General features: G+C 39.9%; 2 protein-coding genes across 7 annotated transcripts in view; both read right to left on the minus strand.

The window, feature by feature from the left end:
• Positions 1 to 2: 2 nt before the first annotated feature.
• On the minus strand, positions 3 to 6,172 carry atp6v0cb (ATPase H+ transporting V0 subunit cb). Its single transcript, XM_088438458.1, has 3 exons — positions 5,891 to 6,172; positions 2,202 to 2,385; positions 3 to 1,038 (listed from the first exon to the last, which is right to left on the minus strand). Exons 1-3 carry the CDS (start codon positions 5,961 to 5,963, stop codon positions 834 to 836), a joined length of 462 nt encoding a protein of 153 aa, XP_088294584.1. The 5' UTR covers positions 5,964 to 6,172; the 3' UTR covers positions 3 to 833.
• A 2,923-nt stretch (positions 6,173 to 9,095) lies between these two features.
• The window catches only part of tbc1d24 (TBC1 domain family, member 24), a 53,679-nt gene continuing 49,715 nt past the window's right edge, over positions 9,096 to 13,059 (minus strand). For all 6 annotated transcript variants that reach the window (XM_088439572.1, XM_088439575.1, XM_088439574.1 and 3 more), the window contains 5 exons: positions 12,050 to 12,208; positions 11,877 to 11,940; positions 11,704 to 11,799; positions 10,687 to 10,933; positions 9,096 to 10,184 (listed from right to left, as the gene is read on the minus strand). In XM_088439572.1, the coding sequence (XP_088295698.1) occupies positions 10,030 to 10,184; positions 10,687 to 10,933; positions 11,704 to 11,799; positions 11,877 to 11,940; positions 12,050 to 12,208 (721 nt within the window). In that variant the 3' untranslated portion in view covers positions 9,096 to 10,029. The remainder of the gene's footprint in view (positions 10,185 to 10,686; positions 10,934 to 11,703; positions 11,800 to 11,876; positions 11,941 to 12,049; positions 12,209 to 13,059) is intronic.

Consider the following 13,059-nt stretch of genomic DNA (forward strand, 5'->3'; position numbering starts at 1 on the left):
CGTTTCGGAGAGCCGACACTGGGCACACGCACACATCTTTAATGCAAACAGCAGTATTACAGGAAAAACATTGAGAACGCCTTTTTTTTTTTGTGGTCATGATTCGAATACAGCTACACATGACAACGGCCGGCCGGACAGCGACACGCTCCGGCCGAACGTAAATGAGGAAAACCGACAATTACATCCAGAAGAATTCCAACCACTTTAGAACAATTAACCCATCTAGAGAGATATCTATAGGTCTGTAGATATGGAATTATATATCGTGGGAAGTTTGACTTGATGCATATCAACAGTTTAATGGAAAAATTGTCATAAATAAAATCAGTGAAGAGATTGGGGGGAAAAAAAAGTCCATTTTACAAATAGATCCTTAAGATTAATGCAATCCCACAAGAGAGGGGGGGAAAAAAAAAAAAAACCAACTTTGGTCAGCTCTTGAATAACCACAGCTCCAGCCCCTAAATAAGTCAAAGGGGGGCAGGTGTCTTAATCATACAATTGTTTTGAAACACACACGCACGCACGCACACACACAAGACAGACAATTACTACATAGCGCATTTACAAGTCGACTACATTTGTACACATTGCTGAGATGAAATCTTATCATGGAGCCATTTATATATATATATATATATATATATATATATATATATATATATATATATATATAATTTTACCTTCTTGCACTTTGGGTTGGAGGATTTTTACAAATGCCCCCACCCCAACACACATGCACGCGCACGCACACACACAATTTACACTCCTCCTCCAGCAGCGACACGTAGGACAGATCTGGTAGTGGCCATACGCTGCGAGGCCTTGGCTTATTTCGTGGACAAAATGAGGGCGACGATGAGCCCGTAGAGCCCCAAGACCTCGGCGAAAATCAAGATGAGGATCATGCCCACGAAAAGCCGCGGCTGTTGAGCCGTGCCCCTCACGCCCGCGTCGCCCACTATCCCGATGGCGAAGCCGGCCGCCAGCCCGCTCAGGCCCACGCTTAGGCCGGCCCCCAGGTGGAGGAAGCTCCTTGAACACGGGGACAGAAAGGCGTGGTCAGCAGACGGCGGATAAAACGGGTGCGAGAAGCAGACTCGGAAGTCCCGTGTCATTAGCTAAATAAAGTTTGAAGTCCTCAATTACGGTGGCATGGAAGCTTGAGACGCAGCTATTATTTTTGTCTACTGAGATAGGGCCTGGGCTGGTGAATCGTTATTCGGGTTGCCCGAGTCATAAATTAAGCCACGCTATCGTGCTCAGGCGTAACAGCTGCACACAAGCCATTTAGCACTGGGTAACTACACTTCGTAGTATGAACGCATCCAATCACTCGTTAAAACGGTTCCTTTGTCGACTTGCAAAATCAAAGGCGGAACCCACAGAAAGTTTCGTTAATGATTTAACTCCCATCTGTGGGCCAAACTTTAAAAGATATTGAAACTATCTTTTCGGGTGGTAAAGAACAAGTTGTATTAGCTAACTTTATTTTTGCAATTTCCTTGTTAAAGTAGAGGTTTTATTTTGAAGGCATACAAACAGCCTACATGTTGGCACATCAATTATTGTGTACAGATAGCAGCTAGCAACCCTACCTATGCACACATTTCTCAAATCCCTAAAATGATCAGCACAACTTTACATGACACTGTTATCGTTACTATTTACTATCCCAGGAAATAGGCTAAAATATTGACGACTTTTCCAAATTCTAAGTCCATGTCAAACAAGCTTATCTGTTACTTGAAGCAATTTATGGTATTTATTTTAGTCCCTTGTGCTTAATTGTATTCCTTGGAAACATGCACATACAAAATGCACAATAAGTTGGAGATGTTATTTACAATGTATTTTGTGGAAAACCCAAAAGGGGAGTGTCTCACCTCCCTATCCCCAAAAAATAAGACAATTATTGTCTGTATGACATACGCGAGTCTCTCTCAAAATCCATAACTTATTGTGAACATTCTACTTCTAATAGTGTTTGTCCAATGGTATTTTCCCCTTTTTCCATTTTACGTTTAAAATGTTTCATAAAAACATGTAGAAAACAAACACAAATTGCAATCCATTTCAGGTAATAGAACAAACTCAATAAGGATGTAAAATGGCCTATTTGAGGAGACGAAATCTTGGTCCTAATACATAAAAATATGAAAAGATTTTTGAAAAATGTGTGGCGGAAGCAAACTCACTTGTAGAGGCTAACCCTCTCCGTAATGCTGTTGGCGATCAGCACGGCTACAACGAGGCCGTAGATGGCGATGATACCCGCCATGACCACGGGGATGATGGACTTCATGATGAGTTCGGGCCTCATCACAGACATGGCGGCGATGCCCGTGCCGCTCTTGGCCGTTCCGTAGGCCGCTCCCAAGGCTGCCGCAAGGAGAAAAAAGGAAACAATTCAACATTGCGCAGACGAGAAGTGACGCATGAATAAAAGACAGATGTGAAAATGTTCTTTCATTTTCAGTTCCTTCCCCCAAAAGTCCCAACATGCTGACTTTGGGGAAATTCTGCTTCCATTGAAACATTTCAGATTTTTTTTTTTTTTCTTTAACACTTCAGTTATGTCTGCGAGAAAAGGACACCTAAATGGTTTCAAAATGAGTAACTAAAGCAAGATACAATTTGGCCCTACACAGTGAAATGGCTAAACATTACATAGTTTTCAATCTTTCCATTAATCAATACATGTTGCATTTTTTTGGCCCGTGAACAAAGAAAAAAAAAAAAAAGTGCACAGAGCTGACTACATAACTCTTTAATGGCATCTGAAAGGACTCCAGAGACATCTTTTGTCTTAACTCGTTTCTTGGGGAAATGTGTTGAGCGCTGGCACTGAGACGACGCAGATTAGCCGTGAGGCTTTCTGGGAAATGGATGTAGGTTCAATCACTTAAAAGCGCACACAGCGGTGGACCACATCCAGCAAGTTATGACTGCTGTGGTTCATATGGTTAATGTTGAGATGGAGCAGATCTGAGCACAGCAGACCAAGAATAACGGCCAGATGCAAATTTGTGTCTGATTACTCGGTGGATTATCGGTAGAAAATCTTCTACAGTGTTTAGATATCCATTTCTACTGAACAAGGTATAAATTAGCTTCTGTAACATTATCCAGGGGCAAGTCCATTATTTCAGGGTGTGTGTGTTATCCGGAGTAGAGTGTGACGGGTAACGACAGTCCTCAAACATTCAATTCCAACTATGAAATGTGTCACGTGCGGTAGCTCCTGCAGCTGGTGCGGTGTGTACCTACAACCTCGAGATTTTAATCCTAATCCCCTCAGATCAGGCTAAGAGCGTTTAATACTTTTTTTTTTTTGCCTTAATGGGGAGCTCTTGTGAAGTCTTGTGATGTCAGAGAATAAGAGGTTCCTCCAGCTTGCAAAATTGTTCCGGCGCAGAAGACGACACAAGGGAAGACTGGTCCAATATTGCGATCAGGAGTAAAAATGATCTTGCTTTTATGTAAACAAGTGCAGGCCGTGTAATGGTGAGGGTGCGGCATTTACAGTAGGAGTCACACGGTGGTCTACAGTCAAAAGGAGATATCTCAAGCACGTACTGTCTGCTGCCAATTGCAGAAATAACGTTCAAATATGCGCACGAAGAAAAAGCAAGCTTTCTCGCAAAAAAAAAAAAAATGCATTCTGCGTGTAAGGACAGGCATAATAATTGATTTATTTGGTAAAGTATCAAATACGCTCATCTGGAGGTGGTTAGTGTTTGATTATTTAACTGAGTTGTTCAGTGTGTGACATTGATTGACGCTAGCGTACATGCTAATATTATATGGTGGCTAGAAGAGGTTAGTGTAAATTATTGGAAGCAATTCTTGTTAGGCCATGAATCATTAATTCTTCATTTTTAAAAATCGACACATTGAAAATGAGATATTTAAGTTTTTGCAGAATTCTGGGTGGATGTTCACAAGATGTTTACAAGAATTACTAGTGACTTAAGGACGGCATTTAAGCTATTATAATACAGCATTTACCCTAAAAAATATATCATAAAATTACTGGTTTGTATTCTTATAACGATTAATCTATAGTTCATAAAACTGCTCCAAAAGCATGACCCATTAACGTATTGGCTGTCATCGCAAGATACATTGAAATACGGCCGGTTATCACCCAAATACAGATATTTGGTACCGGTATTTGCCAACCCTAGTTGTGACTTTTGGCTTGTCCCTTCAAAGGTTGCCGCGGCAAACCACTCACATGATTTGAGTGGCCCACTTTTTATGCTAGATGCCCTTCCTGAAGCAACCCACCGATCCATTTCGAAATTGTCTAAAAGAGCCAGCATTTCCCATTCCACTAGGACTGCCAAAACATGAATAGAAACAATATTTATTTAATGAGTAATTTTTGATCAAGCAAATAAGTTAAAACGCCCATTGCTGGTGAAGGTTAGCTGTGTGACCTTGTGTAAGCATAGTGAGTGCTCACAATACCTACTATCAGAAGAAAAGGGCTTATTCCGGCTAAATTAACCGTAAAATCTATAAAGCACACATTGTGTTGACTGAAGCCAGTAGAGCCGAGCAGAAACACCAGCTAACGTCACCATGATTTCATATACGGATGTCCTAATATTGAAGAAAGAAAAATACCCATGTTACACTTAACACTCCCATTTCCTTCTTTAAGCTCGAACCCCTCACCCAACAACACCCTGGATGCTAATTCCCCAGCTGTCATTTCTCTACACTACTACTTTTTGTGTGCAGGTATTAAACTACCTTGCATTAGGACTGTGCAGCTTTATGTTGCATCTTTAATATAAAAACAAGTGAGGAAGCAGATTCATCAGGAAAAAATAAATTACTGATGAAACAGAAAACGCTTAAGCGCCAATAAATTACACCCATCTATTCAAGAATAAAGCTTCTTAAGTCACAAACTCAAATTTTGTGAATCAAACGGGCATAGTGTTAATGTACGCTTTAAATTGCGATTTCACAAGACCAGTCAGATGGCCGTTGCCAGTCAGAAGGCTCATCATGTGATTGTCATGTGACTTGGTGTCATTCCTTTGAGCAATAAGGAAGTTACCCCTCCGACCCCAGTTCCCAAGACTTTGCAAAAAGAAAATGGCAGTTGATACGCATGAAAATAATTTCTAGGAGAAAAGTTTTGTTTCAGATCAATTGCAGCTGGAGAGAGACTTTATGGACATTGTTTATTTTAAAGCCACGACACTAATGATGATTAATTCTGATAACTACCAATGCCACGGTGATACACACCACAGCCTGTGGTAATTCATAATTTAATTTAAAAAACTGTATCACAGTAGAGAATAGCATAATCATGCATTTTCTTTTGAGTAAGTCAATATGTTTCCCATAGTAGCATTATCATGAAAGTTGTTAAATCATTATTATTACGTTAAAGTTTAATAAAAAAAATTGTTATGACATTCGTGAAACCCATTCAAGAAAATTACTGTCGGTTATAGCGTATAACTGATAGGAATTTTGCCGTTTAGAATAATGCAGCTGTGAGATTAAAAAAAAAAAAAAGTCTGCCTTACGTGAAGCTAACTTAGGTGGACGTCATCTGTTAGCTTTAGCAGCATTAGCTTAGATGCCTGCCATGTTGAAACATGCAATAACGTGATAACGCTTGTCGCGCATGTCTAAAACGAAAGCAAATAAAGTTTGTTAATTTTTTCCCCCCGGATGAATTAAGCAACAAACAACATTTGCGACATAGGCGAGTCGTCGTTGTCATGTAACGAACTTGCTGGAAGCTACTGTCGTAAAATGACATTAAAAACACCCGCGCCGCCATTTTGTGGACAATAAAGTCATTAAGAAAAAGAAAATGTAAAAAAAATAGTAACATTTGAGTGATAGTTACCGCTAAACACCATCGCTGCAGAGGCACCCATCACTGCGAAGAACGGGGAGTACTCGGGACTTTCGGCCGACATTGTTCCACACAAAATATATATTTAAAAATAAAAACAGAAAAACAGGGAGGTGTTGACGTCGAGTGGGGGGGAAAAAAAAGGGGTAAACCCAGGCGAAGGCCCAAAAGCTTGGGCTTGAGGAGGCGGATGACGAAGGGGGGGAAGACGCGTCTAGCTAAACTAACAGTTGGCTGAGTGGCGACCCAGTCACGACTCTTGAGATAAATACCCGGCGCAGAAGCACAAAATGGCGAAGCGGGAAATATCACCTGACCAACCACAAAACCACTAACACGGTTATTTTAATTAAACCAACATTTAATACCCTTATATAGAATTTCCTTGAATTGGTTTAAATTATTATTTCAATTGACGCTCTATGATAGTCTGAAAATAATGATAATTGTTGCTCATTTTTTGAAGGTCACCCCTGTGTCGGAGTCCATTTGGTACAGTCCGCTGCAGGCTTCCTTTTGATGCGTGTTGACCGATTGGCGACAGGCAGCAGGATTCAGGGATTTAACAGGGATACCCTATTAACAGGATATTTATGCAATGACATTTGAAGTTTTCAGTGCCTTATGCGAACATAATATGAATTCAAAAGAAACATTAAGAATATGTGCTAATGCTTTCACATCTTTCAAAGAAATGCTTTGCCTATTTAGTAATTTCAACAGTAAATAGTTAATATTTTGAAATTAATTTTATACCTTCCTCATTTGTCATGTAAAATCAATCACCTTTAAAAACGCATTTTGCCACTTGCTATCAACTAAAAATGACATCACACCTACTCAAGTTTTAGTAGAGAAATAATCACGACTGAGCTCGTGAACGTCACATGACCAAACTAAGAAAACACGTAAGATGTCATTGGTCAATACCTGTACCCGAGGACATGCGATGCATTTTTTTCAGTTAAGTAGCAAATCGCATTTTTAAGGTTTTAACTGTAAATGATCAAATAAACAACAAAAGTACAATGGGAAAAAACAATTGCACTCTTTAATATTTATTCTATGAATTGTTCACATTTTCTTCTAATATGCATCAATAGGAGTAGTGCTTCCAATTTTGATGTATACCTGCCATACAATGACAATAAAGATAATCTATTCTATTCTATAATATACAAACAACTTTGCCTTCGAAATGCTTCCCCTAGCTCCATGCTATAATAGATTGTACTTGAAAATGGCACTGTTGGGCTAACTATTCATAATTGTTACAACAGAAACCTGAACACAAACAGTGGAGCAACTCATATAGAGAGTCAGAATACTCAGGTGTGCAGTTTTTTCTTTGTCACTATACAAACTCCTTTTGTTTTTATGAATGCGTTATACTGCCCTTAGTGGCCAAGGTGGGAACACCAGATGGATCAGTTGAAAAAACTGGAAGGTTAAAAAGGATGCTAAAGTTGAATTCCTTACACCTCCTTGAAATCATAATGGACCACCATTTACCCATTCAGCATGACTGGAAGAATATCTTTTGTGCTCGAGTTCACACATATTCCTGCATTTTGCACGGTGACTCTACCGTGCAGCAGCTGGTGCTTTGCAGCGAGCTGTGACATGCTGCAACGTGGGGACACAGGAGTGAGAGAATTCCACGTTGGAGTGGATGAGTGGGGCGGGGGGCGCTGCTGAGAAATCCCCTCTCCTCCGGGCTCAGAGAGGGGCGGGGGAGCTTGTGCGTGCGTCAGAAATCGCTTGTATCCATCCTTCCTCCTCTGCAGCCCAGTCAGCACTCGAAAAGCAGCCCCTCCCCCGTTTAAAGCCCCGTCACACGTGATGCCATTCCACCAGCAGCACAGGCTTTTTTTTTCCCCTAAAGTGTCTTTTATACCATAACATTTTTGGACACAATGTTAGACTATGACATATGGGAAGTCCTCGTTGAAAGCCTCTTTAAAGGGGAAATGTGACAAATTCTCACAAGGGCACGATGAGGTCACAGTGTCACTCTAAATGAAACGTGTTTTTTTCCCCCCTCACATGACAGGAAGAAACATGTTTTTCAACTGTCTCCTGAATCTGCTTCTGAAATCTGTTTTTTAAAGGGTGCTGGTGTCTTAACCCTGTTTAGGGTTAAGACATTAAGCATCTTATTTGCAGGGACTGCTGGAAAGCGTGTTCTTCAAGGGATGCGCCAGACCACCACCCCAAGCAGCAAGCTAAATATAGAGGCGCATGTGTGATTAGCAGAATCCTCAATGAACAGTGCAGTCTTGGCAGGCGGGAGTCAATGGCACTTATCGTAAAGAGGGAATTACTACGCCGGATATTACATCGCACAGGATGCATTACGCTGTATTACCCGCTGCAAATCAATTGTTTTAATATTCGCTTAGGATATGGATGATTTGACACATACATTTAATATATTGTGTTGTGATGACGCACAAGGGAGAGAAATTCACCTTGAGTGACCGTTAGCCACAATTCGTGATCCAATTGTGGAGAACTGTAAATGACGAGAGAAGGGTAATCATACCTCTTTTTATCTACTACTAAAATTGTAAGACTGTTTTGTGGTTGTATTGATTTTTTGGCGCCTACAAAAGGAGGGTCAGAGCCCAAAATGGACAACTGACACAACCTCACAATTTAGAGGCGGATGTCATGCATTTATTAGTCACTTATAATTATTTACATTTCAGTTTTTCTCGGTTACTCACAGGCTCTCTCTACTGGTACACAAACGTATTACTGAATTAAATTGAGTACAGTTCAATTAACATTTACCTCCAATGTTTGCATTTCATTTTTTATGTTTTCAATCATTTATTTGGAACCACCTTCAACTTTACTTTGATGGTTAGGTGTGTGCTAGGTTTTCATATACATATTATATTATACACAGACTGTGAACCGTAAATAGTGGATGTTAGTGTAAAAATTTCCAGTTCAGTCAAGAACTTCCCCAAAGTCAACAAAAATAGAGGTGAGTAAATTCTTTCCCCCAAATCCACCCATCTTTCATAGATTTGAAACCTCCTTAAGTTAAATATCAAAATCACCTAAATGCAAAAAGTGTGAGGAGGCACAACACAAAATGAATCTGCATGAAAGGTTCGGATTCAAGGTCAGCTGGCATTCTTGAGCGAAATGCGGGAGGTAGAGCATTAAATACGTGACAATCACATGTATTGCATCAGTAACTTTTTAATAGACATTTTACCAGACATATGTACAAATATCAAAAGGTTGCATATGACTAACAACATTTTACCAACAGGCCACAATTCTGGACCCTTTTCCACTTTCACAAGGACGGAATATTCAAATGGTAAGCAGGAGTTAGTCACCCTCAACTAAGTAACCACATTTCTGACATTCATAAAAAAAAAAAAAAAAAATGGCTTGCTTAGCTCACTCGTCAGCTTTGGCATCAGTGCAAAATGGCAACACTGAAATTGATCACAGATACTCAGAAGCACACATCACATCAATTCAGTTTGAACTTTCACATACACGTATGCAAAACTTCCTGACTGAACAAATCCGCATATTATCTTTTTTTTTCTTTTCTTTTTTTTTTTAAAGAAACATACTAATTTGCACAGATATGTTTCTCGGACTGCACTTGGAGGTATGAATTAGGCAGCCCTGAGAAACACCACATGAATCCAAACGGACATTCGGATTGACAAATTAGTTTCAGCTCAATATGCATTTGAACACACCACAGGTGAGACGACATGAAACTGTGCTTTTTTTTTAAACTGGTTATACACACTACCACACACAAAAATAGACTCAAAAACAAAACAAAAAAAAACAGATCACATTTTGTACATGATGAAAGGTTAATAAATACAATCATGGATTAATTTGCAGGACGGCTGAAGACAAATGTTTCCAGCAGGGGACGTATACTTTTCTGCCGCTCAAGATGTGCAAAAGTACTGAAACACTGAACCGTTGGACGTGCATTCAAGAATTTAGTCATATTTAATTCACCTCTAATAGTGCATTTTTGGTTCCTTCGGAAATTTCACCCAAAATCCTAACGCCCCCCAGTTTTTGTGAGCAGTGCAGAGGAGTAAGTGCTTACTGTGGTCGGGTTGGACATGGCATTATGTGGCCATGGCGTCCTGGAAGCCCCACGATTCCAACAGCGCCACCTGGAAGCTCTCGGCGCACAGCGGCGGGTTGTCGAAGGTCGTGCAGCAGCCGGTGCGCCCGTGATTGAGTTCTGAGTCGATGTAGAGGGCGTTGCCGTCGCCGCCGCCTGTCGGGACAAACGCAGTTGAGAACTTTTCAGTCTTGGATCGTGATTTGTGAGACATACTTATGGATCATTCTTCAATTTTGTTTTAGACTTGGATTTAGATTTACTAACTAATCTGAGTAGGTCTCCGGCTATTCTAAATCCTGTTTTGGATTGAAAAAAACCCTTATTTCAATCAGTTATGGTTAAACTATTGTTTGACTAAAATTACTATTGTATTTTCTTAAAATTGCTCTTTGATGTATACATGGATTTAAAGTAATCTTACATTTACTTTCAAAATATATTAGACCATTTTTATTCGTTTTGGTTGATAAATATTTGTCTGTTTAGTTGAACACAAAGCTTTAATTCTCTTGTGAATAGCAATAAGTTAAAGTGAATAAGTATTTTAATATATATATATATATATGTGTGTGTGTATATATAATATGTATTTTAATAAAGTAACAGGCCAATGGAGTGAAATTGGATCCTTTCCTTGTATCCTTCTGCCACTCACCGACAATGATGGAGTCAAAGTTCCCAGCCATGAACATGGAAGTGTTCCTTGAGTTGAGGTTGAAGTGGCGGGCGGACAGGAATGGTGACAGCTCGCCAAGCGGCTTCTCCGGCTGCTGCAAACTATCGCCGTCTGTGTTTTGGCCTTCGGAGGGCTCGGCGTCCGCCTGACCCTGATTCTTAACGGCGGAGGCTAACTCGGGGTGGCGGATCACCACCCACTCATAGCGCTCCATCTCTGGCTTAAGCTGGCGACAAATAAATGGGATATGGTCAAACACTTCATTAAGAAGAACCGTGTTCTCAGCTAGTTCCTTTGCCATATTGTCAGTGAGGACGCACTTTCAACAACATTTTTTTTGAATTAGAACCAAGTTCACAAAATAAATACATTACCCAGGCTTAGCTAGAGGTGACAATCAATTAACGGCAAACACAGGTCTTACTAGGACAACCCGATGAAATACAACCGGATCAGGTTACCTCCGTTCCGGAGCTCCCCATGCTTGAACATGCGTGCGTAAGATGAGCGCGTTTGATAAGTGTGCTCAGCTCTGACAGCCCAACGCTGAAGTGAGTAAATAATTCACACAGGGAGCACACCTGAGACGTTATCTCATTTCTAATAATAGAGTAGGAAACTGCACGCCCCCCCCTCCAAATGACATGTTAGATTGACTACACAAACTGCAAGCCTTGTTTTTCCATTTCTAATTGATGCGACTCTCAAGCGCATGTGAAATGAGTGAACAGCACCCTCTGCTGGTTGTAAAGGAGATACCACATGGACTGGCAGCAATTGAACAGAAACTGAAAGCTACTTCTATATTTTTGAAGTAGTTTATAACGTACAACAAAAAAATGCTAATTTGTGACCACAAAATACTCGTTGATAGTCTTCTCAGTCCAACCCAATCTTATGTATTAGAGCAAAAACAATGTTTGCCAAGCAAATAAATAATTTGTGAATTTGGATAAATACATAACACCAGAAAAAAAACAAAAAAAAACAACTAACCCTGAAAACGAAGCACTCCCCTGTGCCAAAGAAGCTCAGCTTGTTGCCTCCTCTCTTGCGTTCTTCCCAGTCAGTAGACAAGAAGGCTCCACATACCTATTTCCAAAAAGGAGTTGCATAAGTCACTAGTTTACATCCTCTGGCACGTTTTTTTTTTAAATCTCCTTTCTTACATCTCCATCAGTGGTTCGGATAAGGAGCAGTGTGGGTTCGTGGCCTTCGCAATGTTCGTAAAATCTGGGAGAAGACGTCAGTTAACTTGGTGCAACAAAAGAATGTAGATATGCTGTTTGCCAGCGAAAGGATTAAAATTCAGGAGGAACAAACACCTCAAACTAAAACATACCTGTTGAGGCTGCAGCCATGTGTGGAGGTGGTGAAAAGGAGCTGCGGTTGGCACAAGGCAAAGCGCTCGGGGATCCACGACCAGATGTCCCGCATCTCCTTAGCGCTGACAATCTCAGAGGAGAAGGTGTCCGGGTTAAGTGCCAGTTGCACGTTCCTCCTGCGGGCGTGCCACAGCAGAAAAACAAACACACACAGGAAGTGACAATCTACCATCCACTTGAAATCCTAGAGTATTTCAAATTGTCACTATAGATTATTGCTATTGAAGATGATGCTAGTAACAAAATAATGACATCTCATCAACTAAGAGAATGAGAAATAAATGTGACAAAATGTAATTGGAAATGAAAATGGAGATGATGAAAAAAAAGTGAGAACCCACCGTAATCTGAAACAAAAGTGACAGCAAGTGAAGGTGAGATGGAAATTTGATGGAAGAATGCAGGGAAAAAAAAGGAGGAAACAAGGACAGAAAGTGAGACAGGAATGAAAGAAAAATCATCTCATAGAAATTTGCCGGGAAAAAAAAAGCAAGAAAGTGAACATCCTCTGATTTGAATTACGCTCTTCACAAACATATCTTTGTTTTTTTTTTGGCCCATTTCCGGACCATGGCCATATGTTAACTTCAAGTAAAACTATTGGAATATCATGGTAGTAGAGGAGTAAAATGTCTCAAAAATGGGTAAATAAAAACTGCATTTTCCTCCATTTTATTTTTAAACTCAATATTGAATATTTAACGAAATTCGCAATACGTTTCTTTATGCAATTTATTTGCTCTCAATTTGAAAATAATTAAACAGCTCCTGTCACAAAGGTCCTATGGAGTTATTGTAGTTTATGCAAAAACCTGACATTGCTTCAATAAATAAATAAAAAAAATAACTAAATCCAGTGATTTTCTGAATTATTGGCCCAGCAAAAATCATAATAATCTCAATTATTCCACCTGGAAACATTTTGTAGGATAAAATAATATACAGCATATTTTGACTTTATATCTAT

The sequence above is a fragment of the Hippichthys cyanospilos genome, chromosome 17 (genome assembly GCF_059441005.1).
Source record: "Hippichthys cyanospilos isolate Australia breed blue-spotted pipefish chromosome 17, RoL_Hcya_1.0, whole genome shotgun sequence".
Taxonomy (NCBI): Eukaryota; Metazoa; Chordata; class Actinopteri; order Syngnathiformes; family Syngnathidae; genus Hippichthys; species Hippichthys cyanospilos.

Coding starts and splice junctions, on each gene's coding strand:
- atp6v0cb (XM_088438458.1), bottom strand. CDS start 5,963: ATGTCGGCCGAAAGTCCCGAGTACTCCCCGTTCTTCGCAGTGATGGGT. Junction 2,386..5,890: donor TGCAGCGATGGTGTTTAGCG/GTAACTATCACT, acceptor TCCTTGCGGCAG/CCTTGGGAGCGGCCTACGGA. Junction 1,039..2,201: donor GAGAGGGTTAGCCTCTACAA/GTGAGTTTGCTT, acceptor CCCGTGTTCAAG/GAGCTTCCTCCACCTGGGGG.